An 18,771-nucleotide genomic window follows, 5' to 3' on the forward strand; every position below is an offset into this window, starting at 1 on the left:
GTTGAATTATTCCTATTATATAAACATAAAATGTATAAATATTTATATTTATTTATTTATATTTTATTGAATTTCTATACCGCCTATACAAAAATAGTTGCTTTTTTTAAAAAAGACATACACTATATACATACACTATACATGTAGATAGTGTATGCTTTATAAAAGGCAATCAAAATGTTGGAAATAAAAGCAAGGGATAAACCCAGGGGTGGGATTCAGCCGGTTCAGACCGAAACGGATATTAATTTTAATCTGGTTCGCCGAACCAGTAGTTGCAAGGACTGGCTGACCCCGCCCGCCCTGCCCTGCCCCTCCCAGGACTCTCCATGCAGCCCATTTTGGATGCCAGGTAAGTGCAGGGCCTGCGCAGAGACTCTAGGAGGGCGAAAAACGGGCCTACCAGACGTACCGAAGTTCAGAAACAGACCCGTTTCCGGCCTCTGGAGGGCCTCTGGAGCCTGGGGAAGGCCGTTTTCGCCCTCCTGGAGGCTCGAGGAAAGCCTTCAGAGCCTGGAGAGGGTGAAAATACCCCCCCCCGGTGGTGCAGGAAGCTGACTAGCCAGGCCCCCATGGCCATGCCCACACAGCAACCAGGGAGAGAACCGGTTGCTAAAATTTTTCAATCCGACCCCTGGATAAGCCAGTGTCATCCTTACAAGATAGACCATACTACGAAAGAGATGCCTCATAGTTCTAACATTAGTTTTATTAGAACATTATAGTAAATCTGAATATCTTTCCCTCATCCCTCTCTTATTTTCTTTAGAATTAGGGTGGTTCTTTTCTGAGACATTTTCTTACATTTCTCTTTATATGACTTAATGTTGACATGTTGATCTGTTTCCTGCATTGATAACAGTTCTTCCTTCTCTCAATCAAAGATCTTCTCTATACTTTCTACAGCCAGTAGGGTAGAAGATTAGAGGTGTATGACGTCTCCTTTGTCCTGTACTGGCCCATATGGTTGAAACTGCCTCAGAGAACATATTTGAAGGGGGATGGGTAAGGGGGCTATTGCCAAAGTCTGTGGGGGCAGAAGCCTCCATGCAAGTATGATTCATTATTTGAAATGAACAGATTATTATTTTTTTGAATGGGCATTGTCAGCTAGCAAATTAGAATAAAAAGATCAAACATTATTTCAGTATTTTGGGTCACCACTGACCCACCCACTTGAGCCTTGGTGTTCTTTGAGCTGAATATTTAACTAATATATAGCTTATTAAGTTTAACTAATATATAGCTTATTAAGTTAGTTTCCAATCTTATTAGAGGGTCTGGGAGATGAACTAAATTTCTACCAGCTAAAGTTCCTGTTACATTGAAGTTGAAAAATTTATACATGGGACTGATCCTCGACTTTCAAGGTGGAAACATATAATGTTATATAAAGGACTTACAACTGAGCTGAAGAAACACCATTTTATTTTCATGTAGCTTTCTTATCAGATTGGACAGACCACTCCGAATATGGATTCATTGGAGATGGATACTGATGATTTTGTAAAATACCCAAACCTCTCCTCCCTTAAAACTAAAATATTTTACATTTCTCTTATATAATAAGCAAATGGAAGAATGTTTTTAAACTACCTATAATATTAAAATATAGTGTTAGAAATTGGTTGACATTTTTCTAAATATTATCATAGCATTTCACCTTTGTATGTTTCCATTTCAAATTGTGAAGGACAGAGAACTTTCTCCAAATTGTAATTGATTAAAAATAAATTACTTTTCCCAGTGCTGCAATCAAGACTATCATTATCTATTCACTCTGTAGAATGGAGTCTTGGAAGGAGAATGTCATTACTGATCTCATATCTGAATTTGCTGCCAAGAAAAATAAGAAAAGGAACATTTAGCTTTTTAGTTTGAATAAAGTAAAAATTAGGGCAATGTTATTTAACAAGACCTGCTAAAAAGTGGCAGAATAATATGCAAGCTCTCCAATTTTAGAGTGCCTCAGTATTTTTCCTTAGGCAATATAAAAGAAAGAAAAAGACAACTAAATTTAGGTTCAGTATCCAAAACATAGTCCACATTGGGTTTGTGAGTATAAAGTTTATATTAGATTAGCAAACAGGGAAAGGATGACTATTGGCAGGTGTCCTACACTTTGAGTATGTTTATGTCTTAATTTTAATGTGCTCAGTTTTAATATACTCTTTTGTATATTGTGATATCAATGTAGATATTTCAAAGATTATGTACATCATTTGCATTTTTGCTCAATGGAGAAGTATTTTGTTGGCACAAAATGTGATGAGAAGAAATTTTCAGGAATGGGCCTCAAATGAATATACATTATATACATATTTTTAAAAAGCTGGTGCAGGAGGAGGACATTCTGACCATTTTAAATATCCCAAGAGTCAAACTTCAGTTCTTTCTTCAGATTCAAGTTTTAGTTGTTCTTTCCTTCTCATATTGCATGCAGCAAGTTGCTTCATTCTGCTATATGCCACTGAATGTATAATTAAAAACAAATGAACGTTCCTTATAGCATATAAAACATGATATACGTATCTAGCCTAGGCAATTATTTGTTTTTAATGCTTAGAAAATTACAAAAGGCAACCTGGTTTCTGAAGTTCTTGAACAATACGTTTCAGCTTTTGTATAATTTTGTGACCCAATATTTCTTCGTTTAACATAACATTCTTGACGTTTTCTTGAGGATTTTCCCCTCAAGTGTTTCTTCCAAACAGCATGCCTTCTCATTAGCTGGTTGAACCTCTTCTACATAAATCTTGATTCCGAATGTATTCTGTCCAAGTTAAGATTGGCTCCCAGTCTCTGCTTTTAAGAAAGACTTGAAAGCATAACTTTGTCTTTTAAATTGCTTTTACAGACTTAACTGATACTGTAATGTTCTTAGGCTTTTCTTTATTTTTCTTCTGCCTTTCTGGATTCTGCAAAAGGAAATATACAATTCTCAGTTCTCAGTTTTGACAACTTTAAGATATGTGCACTTTAACTCTCTTCAACTTCATGCTAGCTAGAGGAATGTGTGAAGTCCACACACCTTAAAGTTATCGCAGTTGAGAAACATTGATCTAAACAGACTCGGCAACTGTCCGATTTTCTTGGTAGGTTAGGACAGGAAACAGGCGCAGCAGGAATTCCAACAATGCTTTTTATTGTTGTAGTATAGAATAACAGAATCTGGAAAAATGGTCAGAGTTTCTCTCTACTTCCTATTATACCAAACAAAAAAAAATCAAGGTGGGGTTATTTTGAGTTTCTTTCTTACACGGTAGTTGTACTTGTTTGTTAGTTGTGTATTCCATTGTTGTTGATGTTTTAATAATGCCTTGGTATTATTAAATACCATTTAATAATTTAATTTATTTAAGAGTCTCAGTGGCTAAGACACTGAGCTTGTTGATCAAAAGTTCGGCAGTTCAGTGGTTCGAATCCCTAGTGCCGTGTAACAGGGTGAGCTCCTGTTACTTGTCCTAGGTTCTGCCAACCTAGCAGTTCGAAAGCATGTAAAAAATGCAAGTAGAAAAATAGGGACCACTTTGGTGGGAAGGTAACAGTGTTCCATGCGCCTTTGGTGTTTAGTCATGCTGGTCACATGACCACAGAGACATCTTCGGTCAGCGCTGGCTCTTTGGCTTTGAAACGGAGATGAGCACCGCCCCCTAGAGTCGGGAACGATTAGCACATATGTGCGAGGGGAACCTTTACCTTTAACTTGTTTTGCAGATAGCAGGGCATTCAAAGATGAGCCATCATGTTCTACGTCTGATTAGGATATCAATGTCTGGTAAAAGGAGGGCATAACCTTTGTTTTGTTCTAAAGTCTTCTGTCTGGCTTAGGCATACCCTTAACATCAAATATCTTCTGGCTTTTTGAGTAGTTAGTCCTCATCCTATGACCATAATTTGACCAAAAATCTGGTTGTAAGTCATTACGGTTATAATTGGAGATACCCATTGTGACTGAAAGTAATATTTTGTCCCTTTTTTGTGGTGATCATTAAGCAAACGCTGAGGTTATTAAGCTGACCCATTCATTTGAATGGATGGTTTTTGACAGAGCAAAAAACTCCAGAAATCAATGAAGAACATCACAAATAATGGTTATGTGAATGCAGAGTACCCCAAGGGTCATAAAGCTTACTTGCCCAACATGTGGCCATGTGGGGGTGGGGGTGGTGAGGGTGCAACTATTTACAATGGCTCTCTCTCTCTCTCTCTCTCTCTCTCTCTCTCTCTCTCTCTGTGTGTGTGTGTGTGTGTGTGTATACATAAAATAATCAGTCATAACTCAAGGACAGCCTATATCTACAAAGAATCTCTTCCTGAGCAGCTTTCCTCTGCAGCACAGCCCTTTCCTAGTAAATGCTAACCACAAGTTAAGCTCTGCTCCATGACCTTAATTAGTACCCTCAAACTTGTGTGTGCTATTACCTGAAATTAACAAGACTTTAACAAGACCTTAACAAACTGAAGTCATTTGCCTCCTAATCTCTAGCACATTTGAGAAATGAGTCTTTCTGATGCTGGAAAAAGTAATTTAATATACAGATAGGCATAAATACTTTTTTTTTTCATTGTATTTTTTATCACCAATGCCAAGAAAGCTAAGCAAGTTAGTGTGTCCGCCGTTTCAATTGTTCATGTTCTTCTCTGCCTGTTCAGCTAATTGGAAACCCTAGGCCTGATGCCTCTCCAATGAGGGAGGGGCTTTTGAGATTTAAGTCAACCCTTTGAGATACACAAGGTTGTGAAACAGACACAGCAGGAATTCTAAGAATAACAAAATCATGATAAAATGTTAGAGTTTTTCTCTGTTCCATCTTATGACAAACAAAATAAAGAAAGGATTATTTTGAGTTTCTTTGTTATACCTTCCTCTTTCTTCAGACTAAATATTTTTTTCTGAAAGTCCTCATTAATTGTTGACTTATTCTTTTCTCATTCCCAAGGCCAGGTCTACTTTCCTTCATAATGGCTTGCCAAAAAAGGCAAAACACAAAACAATTCAAAAATAAAATACCTAAAGTGACACAGATTTGGTGGTATCATACTCCAAATACCTTCCAGAAGAGTTATCCAAAAATAAAGGACATACCTATGATCAGCAGGCAAAGAGAGACTACTTAAAAGCAACTTCATCAATAGCTCCACATGCCACTTCTTGTCAATGATGAACCAGGACTTTCACCCACTAGATCAGGGGTATTAGACTTGCGTCGTCACGGTAGTGTCACGTGACGTATCGGGACCTTTTCCCACTTCGCTAAACTAGGCGTGGGTGTGGCCATCCGGTCCATGAACTGCAAGTTTGAAAGCCCCTGCACTAGATTATTGGAGAACTCTCCAAGCACCCACTTGAAACTAGTTTGGTCCATAAAGGCAGACCATCTGAATGAATTTGGCCCCGTGGAGGAAATGGATGGTAATCGATTGCATTTAGACCAGAAAGTGATCTGACCCTAGTAAAGGAAAAATGATGATAACCTCCACAGTTAACAATTAAGATCACTTTAATTATGTAATTATTTATTTATTTAAATGATTTATATGGTCACCCACAACTATGTCTCTGGATGGCATAATGTGATATTTAACTATTTAAAATCTTGATGCTCCAAATCAAAACAATACACCCAACTAGGTATTACCACCAGAGTTTTCCTAAACATCCAGCCCAGTCACCTAAGACAAGGTATTAAGGATTAAGCACTGCCAGAGCCCCCTATTAAACATACTGCAAGATTGCCCACAACATACATGGTTGTCTAGAATAGGGGTCTCCAACTTTGGCAACTTTATGACTTGTGACCTTCAACTTCAATGTGCATGCTGGCTGAGGAATTCTGGGATTTGAAGTCCACAAGTCATAAAGTTGCCAAGGTTGGAGACCCCTGGTCTAGAAGATCTACAAGAAGCATTGCCAGAGGCAATCGCCTGGATAACTGAATTGGACATCCAGTTATGAGGCCACTACCATGTTTACTTCTCTTCTGCCATGTTCTCCTCATATGCCAAATAATAATAAATAATCTCTCACAGCCCTTAGATGGCATAGATGCGGAATCTACTCTTAGATGGAATCTAAACCACCTGAACTAGATATCATACAAGAACCAGACAAAAGGATCTCTGATTAACCTGCCCCAAAGTAAACTTTCTATTTTATGATTTTTTTTCAAGTGACTCAACTTGGACCCATTTCCCCAATTACACATTTTTTCCCATCAGTCCTCTATTTGAGAAGTATTTTATGACTACATATTATCCAGCTTTCTGGGAAAACTTGATTTCTTCAACTTTTAGTCAAAGATCCATTTTGCAGGTGTAGCTTTCAACACATTTATAGACACAGAGTTGTTCTCAAGTGGAAGGGCAGTTTTATTTCCTCATTGATTTTCATCATCTGTCATGAAAATCTAAAATAGTCTAGTCCTGCCCATGATACACATTGTGTGTTTTATTGTGAGCTGCTATTCACCAAATTATGTAGGAAAAATAAACATTTTTTTCTTAAAATATTGTTAACAGACAGAAGGACTTATAGGTGTCAACCTCCGCCTTTTGATTGCTTGATTGCTCCGCTGCCATTGTAATGGGGGAGGGGGAGCTGTTTGAATGTTTGGGAGGAGGGAAGTGAGTTGGTAGAGAAGAGGGGATAAAGTTTTCCTCAGCATTTTCTATGCAGCTGGGAAGAACACTGATAACCACTCAAGGTCAACCGTCGTGGCATACCAGGAGAATGGCACCATTGGAAGCTGCACCCCACATGACCCGTGGGGGAGATGTGGATTGGATAATCCTGACTGGACAATTGTGGGGAGGGTTTTAAGGATGCTTTCTATATGTGATTTTCGTGCCTATTGCCTCAGACCTTCCTTTTCTTTGGTTGCATTCAGTTCATACTCAGTAAAAATACTGTTCTCTATGAAAATGGAGTTGGGGTTTTTCTTTCTTGAGTACTGAAAGGAGGCACACCTGACATTAGGTTTTTCTTGATATATGCAAATAAATTTCAGATACATCCTTTCAGATATACTTGGTTGTACTTCACACATGACTGCAAAACCGAATGATGAGCTGGAGGACTGGAAGACATGGTTATTCAGATTTATGTTCGTGTGTCCATTTATCTGCAGGAGAGTTTCTTCAAATGCTTTCATTTTTAAGTTGTTTCTTCTAGGATCCTTTAAAGAAAATTTGAATTTTGATAATTAGGGGACCAATGTCATCTGGATTGCACAACAGAAGTTGGGAAAGTCATGGGCTTTGATTTCCACTCTTTTATAAAGGACAGCAAGGAATACTTTCAAGATCTTTCTATAAATCATATTGTGACAGAAATAAGAATGCTGGTCAGGATACTAACGTAATGTTATTTGTCTGACTTTTAGAATGTCGTGTAGTGAAATCTACTTCCTATACCAAAATAGCTTCAACACCACGTCGGAGCGCCACCAAGAGCCCAGGTCCATCCCGACGCAGCAAATCTCCGGCATCCACCAGCTCAGGTAACAAACTGCAAACAAATTTGACTAATAGCAAGTAATTCTTTGGCTATCATAATTATTTAAACGTGGTTAAATATATGTACTTAGTAGTGTGGCTCAAATATACTTTGTTTTCAAAATGGAGAATAACAAGTATTTCTTGCCTACTGCAGATTGGATTGTCAAATAATCAAAAGTATCTTATCTGTCCAATGAATTGAAGTGTATGTACTGTACAAATATTGTAACTGAAATAAAATTTAGGTAAGAAAATGTGCTTTGTCTCGGATTTTTAAAATCCGTATTCAACAAACTCTTTGTGTAATTTAATTCTTTGAAGGTAAATTTATGGTAGGAGAGAGAATAGGTAGACCCACTTTTTCAGTATTTTAAAGATCTAGATGTTTTAATAGAGGAAAGCTATCACTTTTTAGGGAGAAGTGCTACGGGATGTTCCTCTGATCCTTTATCTCTTTGAATGTTTTAAGTGATGTTTGGGAAAGAAAAGGAATTTCATGCTATATTGTGTACTCTCTATTTCTGAATTAGTTAGAAAGTCTCAGAGATGGTACAGGAAGATTCCAAGTTTAATACTGAGAGTGAACAGGTTTGCTCATTACAATTTATACTTAGGGTCTGTTTATGATTAGGACATACAGGTAGTCTTCAATTTACAACCTCAATTGAGCCCAAAATTTATGTTTCTAAGTGAGAAATTTCTTAAGTGAGTTTTGCCGCATTTTACAACTTTTCTTGCCACATTTGTTAAGTGAACCGCTGCAGTTGTTAAAATGGTAACACCGTTGTTAAGTGAATCTGGCTTCCCTGTGGACTTTGCTTGACAGAAGGTAATGAAAGATGATCACATGACCCTGGGACACTGCAACCATCATAAATATGAACCATTTGTCAAGCATACAAATGTAAATTGCATGACCATGGGGAGGCTGCAATGGTCATAAGTGTGAAAAATGGTCATAAGTCACTTTTTTCAGTGCCATTGTAATTTCAAGCAGTCTCTAAATGAACTGCTGTAAGTCAAAGACTACCTGTATTTTTGTCAGAGTGCGCTCAGTGTGACTATTTTGAAACAACCCAGGAGCAAAATACAGTAAACAGAGGTTTGTCTTTCAAATAGTGGTTTCTCTACAAGGAATATATACATACACATACTAGGCAAAGTCAGGCAATCAATCATCAACTACAGCATGGAAGCATACACACACACACACACACACACACACACACACAGAGAGAGAGAGAGAGAGAGAGAGAGAGAGAGAGAGAGAGAGAGAGAGAGATGCCCTCACAGGGCCTCTCTTATATATACAGCCTCTTAAAGTCATGTCATAGCCCAAAAACCTTGCTGACTCATTCCCTGCCTTATACCATTGTAGCAGCTGGTCAAAGTATTTCCCTGACAATTTTGCATCTGGTTTTCTGTGTAGAGTAGAGTGATGATGGTGTGAATGTGAACAACTTTCTAATTATAAACCAGAGGTGTCAAACTGGTGGCCGGCTGGATGCATCACGTGCAGGCCACGGCCACCTCAGTTCTGAAAAGGCAAAAAACATTACCATATGCCATGTGATGTCACATGACATGATTGAGTTTGACACACGTGTTATAAACTGTCATGAAGACTTCAGTAGTTAATGGGATTTGATCATGATACAGCACCCAAGACATCCCTTGTGTTCTTATTTTATTCTTTTATTATTATTATTAAGACAGCATAGCAAAGGAAAACTTATTTGTCTGGAAGGATTTTATGGTAGAAGCTTAGTTAGGCAAGCACATGCCTTTCTCCCTGCTTTCCCATTTTTATCATTGAAATAGCAATAAAACCAAAAAGTAAAGTGCATGGCCGCAAATTCTTCCTTGAGCTTAAGAATTTGTATTTTGTTTTCCAAACCACGCACAGTAGAACCTCCACTCACGACCGTAATCCATTCCATGACTTCGGTCGCAACCCGATTTGGTCGTGACCGGAAGCAAGACTGACTGCTCATGTATGTACAAAAAAAAATTGGCACGGAAGGGGAAATCGATGCAGCTGTGTTTGATCGTCACCCAAATATTTGTTTGTGACCAGATGCAAAAATTTTGCAAAATTTTTGGTCATCACCTGATTTAGTCGGGTCAGAAGCGTTCATGACCAGAGGTTCTACTGTACCAGGATCTTCAGTCTAAATTGTGACTACTTTTTGAAGTAGACCTCTGCCATTGAACTCCGAGAACAACCTATGTACAATTTATAGAGTATACTATTAGTAAATGACATTAATCTCAAACTACCCTGTTTTCTTGTATTTTTAAAATTTATATTAGACCTGCTGTGCTAATATGCTAGAATGAATTATACCCATAGAACAAGACAAAAAAGTCTCACATGTTCTGGATCAAATATCAGAAATACCTAGAACTATTTCACTTTAGCCTCTGAAGATCTAAGAAGGAAATTTAAGAACCTAAGAGCTCACATGATATTTTCATGTGTATTGTTTATGAAAAATAATCAGAAAGAGAAAGAAGAATATAGCATGTGACTGACAGAGCAAATGGTGTTGACAAGAAAGAATTGGTTTTATCAATTGTCTGTTGATAAATTTCTAATATGAGAAAGATTGCACTTCATAAGACCTGACAGAAATGTCTCTAGCTCATGTATCACAAGCTTTATCAGTAAGGCTTTAAATTTTGTCCTGTTGAACAAAAATCCTGAAATAAAAATTATACACTGACACTGTAGCAATAGCATTTAGAAGCACTTAGACTTATATATCACTTCATAGTGCTTTACAGACCCTCTCTAAGCAGTTTATAGAGTCAGCATATCCCCCCATCCCCCACAAATAATCTGGCTCCTCATTTTACCGACCTCGGAAGGATGAAAGGTTGAACCAATCTTAAGATGATCAGGATTGAACTCCTGGCAGTAAACAGTGAATTGTCGTGTAGTACTGCATTTTTACCACTGTGCCACCATGGCTCCTGAATATGGAAATGTAGTTGTAGTGAAGCCTAATGTACAATTCACTGAAAAATCAGGGAAAAATGGTTCAGAATATTCATGGCCTTCATATTATTGCCTGAGTAACCAAGAAAAAAATGTAGACAACACTTTCAAAAAGTCAATTGCAGATCTTTCAAAGAGCCATGACAATAGAATAAATAGAATAGAATAGAATAATAGAATAAAACTAATCTGTCATCATTTGGGAAAGAAATTCTGGCAAATATTCTTCTTCTAGAAACATTTCTTATGTATTTTGAAAATACTTGTTCCTTCAAAGAGGTCATGTTCACAGGAAGCTTTCTTAATTTGTATCCCAACCATCTAACTAGTTCCATGATGGCGAATATATGGCACATGTACCACCGGTGGCACGTGGAGCCATATCTGTGGGCACGCGAATGTTGTCATAGCTTAGTTCCAGCGCGCATGTGCACGCTGGTTGGCTGATTTTTGGGCCTTCCAGGCCCACCGGAAGTCGGTAATCGGGCTGTTTCCGGCATCTGAAGGGCTTCCGGGGAGGTGGGGGAGGCCATTTTTGCTCTCCCCAAGCTCCAAGAAAGCCTCTTGAGCCTGGGGAGGGCGAAAAACAGGCCTACCAGGCCAACTGGTAACCTTTTTGCCGTCATGTGCCAAAACTGGGGGGAGCGCGGGAGGGTTGCGTGCACATGCGCATGGGGGCAGGGGCACATGGGGGCATTGAATTATGGGTGTGGGCATGCATGTGCACAACTTCCCTGCACACACCCCCCCCCGCTTTTGGCACATGATGGCAAAAAGGTTAGCCATCACTGAACTAGTTTATGTGTAAGTTTGAAATTTCTTTGTTTTGCATAGTTCATCTTTATACCCATCTCCTTTGGTGTTAATAGTTGCATCTATAAAAGCATAAATTGATGAGTTATACTGTAATTATTATGTCTGGAATTTTTTAAAATTCTTCTTATTTCAATTGAAGATAAGTTTGATAGTGAAATCTTCCAGATAGGTGATGGGCTTTCATTTACTGAATGAGTGCACACAGAAGCTGGAGAGGCATATGTTATGAATACTTTAATTTCTACATGGACTATGGTAGGGGTACAGATGGAGATTCCAGCTCTAGTTCTAAATGTGTATGATCCATTATTCCTTTCTAACTCTTTAATACTAAAATTTCAAGATCCAGACAAGACCATTATGCCAGCAAACCAATATAATTTTATAGAGTAATAAATTACCCTTTTCTATGATTCTTTCTCCAACTGTTTTAACCATTATTGTCATACCAGTACTTTATATAAGAGAAAAAGTGTCCAACAGGTTTTCAAAAATAGAACAAAAGACAAAACTTCAAGTTCTGCTATATTGTCTGCATAGTCAATTAAACCCTGGTCTTTGAGTGCTAGAAAAGTTACTTTTGTAGAATATAGAAAAACACAGCAATATCCAGTATTTCTCTTCCCCTGGTTCCCTTGTATCTCATCAGTAATTTCTGTACTGTAACTTTGTCAGGGTCTTGTGTGAGGGTGACACTTAATATCAATATTAGCAATATGGCATCTTCTGCATCCTATGGAGTTTATATCATTTTGGAAAGGGCAATGTTCCTTTCCATCATTAGCTTCACAAATAAAATGCAAACAATGTATATTCTTTTTGAATATAAAAATGTCAAGAACTACAGAAGTGAGATGATGTCTATTTGCTTGTCTTCCTAATGTGACTTCATAAAATGTATATTTTCCAAAACTTTCATTGTGTGTTCCGAGAAATGTTAGGGTCAGATGGATGGAGTAGGCAATGGAAAATAGAAAGTGAATCAGACTTTCATTTCAATTAGTTTATTATTGTTTACACTTGTAGAAATTTCCTTCTGCTACAAGTTGAAAAGATTTCAATTTTTTGAACTAGAGATATCAGAAAGAGAGTTTAGCATTTAAAATGTACTTTCCATCTTGAAACATTGGCTTTTGCTTGAAAGTTAAATAAGCGTTTAGGGAAACAGCAATCAAATAGAAGTCTTCCAACGAAATGCAAATTTGTGCTATAGCCTTAATTCTAAGCAAAAATTATGTAGAAGCAAGCAATTAATCATGCTAGCAGTAATGTGTTGTTGGCAACATTGGTGTCAGTCTTCCTGCATTAGAATGCCCTATTATCTCTTATAAATTATCCATGTCTAAGCACATCCCACCAATAATATTATTGATGAATGAGTGGTGATTCATAAGCAAATGTCTTTGGCATTAATTCACCAAAAATTCTCCAAAAGTTCATATGATTTAAACAGCAGATTTCCAGAATTTAATGGTAAGCCTTTCAGCTGCAATAGTAATTGAATTCAAGGATTAATTCAAAGTTTAATACTGTTTTGGCCTCCAGATGTTCCTGAGCTCTTGGCCAGGGCTGCTAGGGATTGTTTTAAGCAACATTTGGCAGGCTACAGGTTTCCTACCTTTGTGGTGATGCTGTAACTTTCCTATCCTAACCCAATGTGCAAAAAACAGGCTTCCAAAGACAAATTTAACATAACAGTATTGTAATAGTTAATTATCATTCCACAAAGTGCTTTTTATGCCTGAGCTGAATAAAGAACACATCATCTAGGTAACCGGGCAGAATGTTTATCACTGTGCATAGTTGGCAGATGGGAAAGAAAAATATCCTTCCCATCTGACAATATTTTAAAATCTCGTTCTCTCTCTACTGAGTGTAGCAGTTCGGAGGCTACCAGTCAGCTAAGCTATGATAAAAATTATTATTATTATTGTGATCTTCAGATGAGTAATTTGGTATATTGTTCCCAAAGGCACTTCATTATGATTCAGTGTGCAGCAGCATATAAGATTGCTAAGGCTATGGGGGCTTGGCAGATCAGAGTCAGGGCTGCAGTTGCTCAACATCCTGAAGTTGCGGCGTTGTGTATTGACACCTTTGATGTAGCCCCTAAGACGGCACCTACACCTCCTACTGCTGCTCGGAAGACGTCAGCCTTACGCAGAAAAAGCTTTGGCTTATGAATCCGGCATTTTATTCAGCTCTCTGTGAGCTGCTTTGGCAACCTTTAACTAATCCTAACGCTTCCTGTTTCTGCCAGTGCCAGAGTATAGTACAAAAGGCAAATATTTTCCTGCTTGGCTTTATCAGGTTAAAAATAAGTCTGTTTCCATGTTAGAACTCATAGAAGGTAAGTTCAATGCCTTATTAGTATCATGGCTGGAAATATCAGTGCAAAATAGAGAATTTGGATGTCTGCTGGTTACTGCTTTTTTATGCCTGATGTATATGTAATTGTGACCTAGCCATAGTATGTTTGAGAAGACATTTTATTATATAGTATCTCTCTTTCTTTTTCTCTCTCCCTCTCCATCCCTCCCTCTCTCTCTCCTATCTTTTCAGTGCAATTTTAGCATTATTTCCCTATGTTTTCTATTCTACAGTTTTCACAGCTGTGAAGTTTTTGTATTAAATGATAAGGCAAATGTTATGTAAGTAGGAAGGAATTGCAGAGAATATAGCAACAGTTTAGAAATCTCTTGTTTTTATGGAGGCAATTATGAAAGGCTGAGTGAGTGATCTTATAAATCAAAGAGTCCCAGATGAGTTAATGCCTAGGTCAAATGTATCACACAGAAATATTTTCAACAGTTCCAAGTTAGTATCAGTAGTAATAAATGCCCTTTTCATCTCTGAAAAGGAGGGGAAAAGACCAATTGCTAAAGGAATTTTTAAAGAGCAAGTATAATCTTGCAATTTTTTTTTATTTTTTTTTGCATGGATAAGCAGTCCAGATTTGAAGACAATACTTTTAATTTCATTGTGGCTACATGTTGAATACAAATTGGTCTATCACTTGTTAAGTAAAATGTATACCAATTGAATACAGAGGAACCCACATTATAGTGATTAATTGCTTCAGAATTGCATCTTTATTTAATTCTTATTAGAAATTCACAGACTGCAAAAAGGGCAAAGCAGAAAGTATTGGCTAATGTGAGCAATATGTTGTTTGGTGTTTAATTATAGTGGTGCCAGATCCAAAACCATGTTTTCTTGTCTGTTCTTATGTATCTCTAGTTAATGGAACGCCTGGAAGTCAGCTTTCTACTCCCCGTTCCGGGAAGTCTCCAAGCCCTTCTCCTACTAGCCCAGGAAGCTTGCGGAAACAGAGGGTAAGAAAATGCAAGGTTTGAAGGTGGCCAAGTGAATCGCTTGATACCAAGTTTCTTAATCTAGCAAGTGTTCTGATATCGCAATTCACATAAAATGGCAATGCAAGGAATTCTTTGCTAATGAATATAAATAAATGAAATGGTGGTTGATTGATTGGTGGTGGAATGTTTTAATAAATGGCTAGCCCCAGGGTTACCCAAAGCTGTAGCAAATTTCAAAAAATGCATGAAAATGTTCTGTCCCCGTCCCACACACGCACCCCCACAGACGGCCCGGAGTTAGTAAGCCACACGACAAAATCTTTGAAGATAAAGCTGGCAGCAACCCAGTGGCTAGCTGCCAATTCAGACTTTACTCACACAAAACAAAGATTAGACTGCAAGCATTCTGATAAAGCAAGCAAAGTTTCCACAATACAAAGATTAGTCCAAATGCAGTCCGACAAGACAGGCAGAAGTCCAGTAACACAGAGATCATGGATTATTTCTAGTTTTTGCTCATCACAAACTGAACTGGCCACCACACCCACATTTATACCCTGTGGGGTGTGGTCCAGTGACTCAGCTAATCTCTGGCATGCCTTCCCCTCTGCTGCGCACGCTTCTCCCTATGCCTCTGCCAAGGGTCCAGCCAGCACTTATCTCCTTCATCGCTGTCCACCTGTGGCTAAGGGGACATGCTTGGCTCTGGGCCTATCTCTTGGCCTTCGGTGTCCTCCGGAGGCATTGCCAGAGAGGAGGGTCCTGGAGAGGGAGGCCTTGCCAACTCCTCTCCCTCACTCTCAGAGTCTGCATCTGTCGATAGCCCTGGCTCAGGCAACGGAGCCACAACAGAAAAATAGGAACATTGTCAAAATGAACTCCAAGTTTTTTCCCCTCCTCTTCCCTCACTTCTCTTTGCTTGGCCATGAATTTGGCAATTCAAAGATGCTGGATCTTTGTTCCTTCCACTTTGCTTGCTAAGTCAACTACTGGCTTTTCCAGGCAACGTAGGAATGGAGTGAGTCCTGACAGCTGTGCATTTTTGCTGATTCAGGTAGTCCTCAACTTAGAACCAAAATTAGGATTGGAACTTCATCACTAAGCAATGTCTATGTTAAGCGAGTTGCATTTGATTTTATGATTGTTAAGCAAATCATGTCATTAAGCAAATCCAGCTTCCCCCACTGACTTGGCTTGTCGAAAGGTGTCTGGAAAGGTCGCAAATGACAATCATGTGACCACTGGATACCATTGTAAATCTATGCTGGTTGCCAAACGCCCAAATTGCAATCACATGACCGTGGGATGCTGTGATGGTCATACATGTAAATGTTGGTTGTAGGTCACTTTTTTTCTACACTGTTGTAAATTTGAATGGTCGCTCAACGAATGGTTGAAATCAATGACTACCCGTACAGCCTTGCTACTGAATCCAGTAATTGTACTCTTGTGTTGTACTCTTGTGTTGACTATTTAACTAAGATGTCACTTCATGGTAGATTGGAGAACACTTCATGTGCCCAAACCTGACTTGAGCATTGGTAGAAATGTTCCTGAGGTTCTTAATCGCAGCAGCATCTCCACACATGCTTCTACTCCAAACCCAAGTTGTTGCTTCATTGGTTCCTCTGAGGGTTTATTTGTTGAGGTAACACACTGATCTCTTCCTGGGCCTGGAGAATATTATAATAACTGATCATGGGCTTTTCTGTCTATGCTTCCTGCACAAACCATTTTTTTCTTGGTGATGCTAGAACAAATTTTGACAGTTCTCTCCAGTTTGGTTGTATCTCACTTGCCCCAAAAATTTAATCCCCAGAGTTACTAGTGACATCCTCCAGTTTGATAATCTCTATTAATGGTGCTCAAAACTTGTATATTCAAAATTGATATTTCCTGTTATGTTTTGCAAATTATATTATTATTTGTCTTTCTTAATCTTCTGCAGTACCTAAATTCTTTTTCCCCTAAAAAGTTTCAGAAATAGTCCATGCACAAAATAACCAAATTCTAAAGTTGTGTCCATGTTCATGTTGTTCTCTCCACTACACACAAGCAATACCATACGTAAAATTAGTCTTACACACCTTACCACGTATTTGAATACATTTTTAAAAATACACTGTAAAATATTAAAATATATAGAGTTGGTCAAATATTTTGCCTATTAGGAACAGAATACCCTAAATCAGTGGTTCTCAATTTGTGGTCCGCGGACCCCTGAAAGCCATGATGTCCTCACAGGGGGTATGTGAAGCCTTGAATAAATATTATGATTTAAATCTTGAGTTAAGTCTTGGGGGGACCATGGTCCATGTCCCATGGCCAAACAAAGTATTGAAAGGGGCTCCTTGGTGAAAAAAACCCTAAAGCAGTATTTTCCAACTTTGACATTTCAACTACCTGAATTTTATAACTATTGCTAAGAATTCTACAAATTGAGGAATGCACATATTTGGAAGTTGCCATTGCTGGGAAATACCACTGCAAATTAAGAAATGTACATGAAAGTGGTATCAAAAGTATTCTTCACATATGTAGTAGCCTTTTCAATGTACATTGATTAAGTTTAAGTTAGTGATAATTAATATTGTACTGCCACAGTACTACCACAATCTTGTGATATGGATTCTCAGGAAGTCATTTAGAAAAATGAACATTTGTATGTATCCTACATTTCAAGAACACATGATCTATCACAAAATCATGCCACAGAAAAATTTATTTGGGCAGTCCCCAAAATTACTGGGCTGCACAGTTCCTGGGGTTGGATTTAACAGAGATTTGAGGGACAAACTGGCTTTCAAGAGTATTGTCAGCTATTCTCATTTATTGATTGATGAACTTCTGAGAATTTTCTAAGGGACTCTTAAGTTTTTTAAGTTTTTAGAATATTGTCTAAACACCACTATTTTTAAACACACAACATTTTCAGTCAAAGAAGCTTGTTCGTATCTTTTGTCAGAAAATTTTATATGAAGAGATTTACACTATAGTCATATAATCTAACAATTTAGTATTTCAGAAACATCTGTTTCATACTTTAGATTATTTCACTTTTTTAATCACATGATACTTTAAAATGTTTATTTGAAAGGTATTTTTTTTGCTATTGAAAACCAACTCCTCTTGGATTTTTTTAAACATTTTATTTCATATAATTCACTAAAGTACAATATATTATTTCTAAATCCAAAATATTAATTTAAGAGCAAAAAACAACCACCACTACCCAGTAAAATGTATTGTTTGTCAGTGCATGAAAATAATTCAGTACAAAGATACTGACACATTACATTAGATGTTAGAAGGATTCATATAGTTATCTATTAATTTGCCTTGAGAAAACAGTATCACAGTTCACATAAATTAGTAATCAATCTTCCCTAAGTGAAGAGGTATTTATACAAGGGAACTATCTGATCTCTTTACCTCTGCATGACTGGTGTTTTTCAGAAGACTTCCTTGTAGGATCAGAGAACATTGAGTTGTGGCACAAAAGTCCCAGGACAGTCCCAAAGCAAAGGCAATATCTATTCTGCTCTTACTAGCATTGGATTACAATTCAAATCTAGACAAAGAAATCCATATGGAAAAACCATATTTGCACATTTTCTGAGAGAGTTATAGAAAGTTCATAATGCTTTCTAGGAAGGAAGACCTGTTTTGGATAGACTTTCCCATTCATTGGCAAATTTTTAGCAAAGTCCTTTGCAACTAAAAGAAATAAATGTACAATTATTTAGAAGAGTCAGTATAAACTGAATGGGGTGTGAATGGTGGAGTTGTATGATGACACTTCAGGGTTAGAAGTTTATAGCAACATTTAAAAGGACCAATTTACAATGGAATTTTCACTTTTTTTACTAAGAAAATGTTTTTCCTTTTTTTCTTTCCTTTTTTCCTTTTTAAAAAGAAACATATAAACAAGAAAATACATCTTCAACTCGGATTTCTCCAATGTATGTTATTAAAAACAGTATTTTACATAGCACGTAAAATATAGTATGCAGATGTATTTTAACTTACTAGAATTTATCTTCTCTTTATAACTTTAGTATAAAATATCCTTAATTTGACTTAAACTAAAAATATGCACGATTCTATTAAAGATCTAAATAAAGTCATGATACAATA

The 18,771-nt window shown here is 37.5% G+C and overlaps 1 protein-coding gene across 3 annotated transcripts in view; it reads left to right on the forward strand.

Annotated features, from left to right (window-relative positions):
- The window catches only part of DCLK1 (doublecortin like kinase 1), a 157,800-nt gene that overhangs the window by 87,419 nt on the left and 51,610 nt on the right, over positions 1-18,771 (forward strand). For all 3 annotated transcript variants that reach the window (XM_070943850.1, XM_070943852.1, XM_070943853.1), the window contains exons 4-5: positions 7,386-7,502; positions 14,558-14,652. In XM_070943850.1, coding sequence (XP_070799951.1) covers positions 7,386-7,502; positions 14,558-14,652 — 212 coding nt within the window. The remainder of the gene's footprint in view (positions 1-7,385; positions 7,503-14,557; positions 14,653-18,771) is intronic.

The sequence above is a fragment of the Pituophis catenifer genome, unplaced genomic scaffold (genome assembly GCF_029215685.1).
Source record: "Pituophis catenifer annectens isolate HBS135680 unplaced genomic scaffold, rPitCat1.0.hap2 SCAF_4, whole genome shotgun sequence".
NCBI classification, from domain to species: domain Eukaryota; kingdom Metazoa; phylum Chordata; class Lepidosauria; order Squamata; family Colubridae; genus Pituophis; species Pituophis catenifer.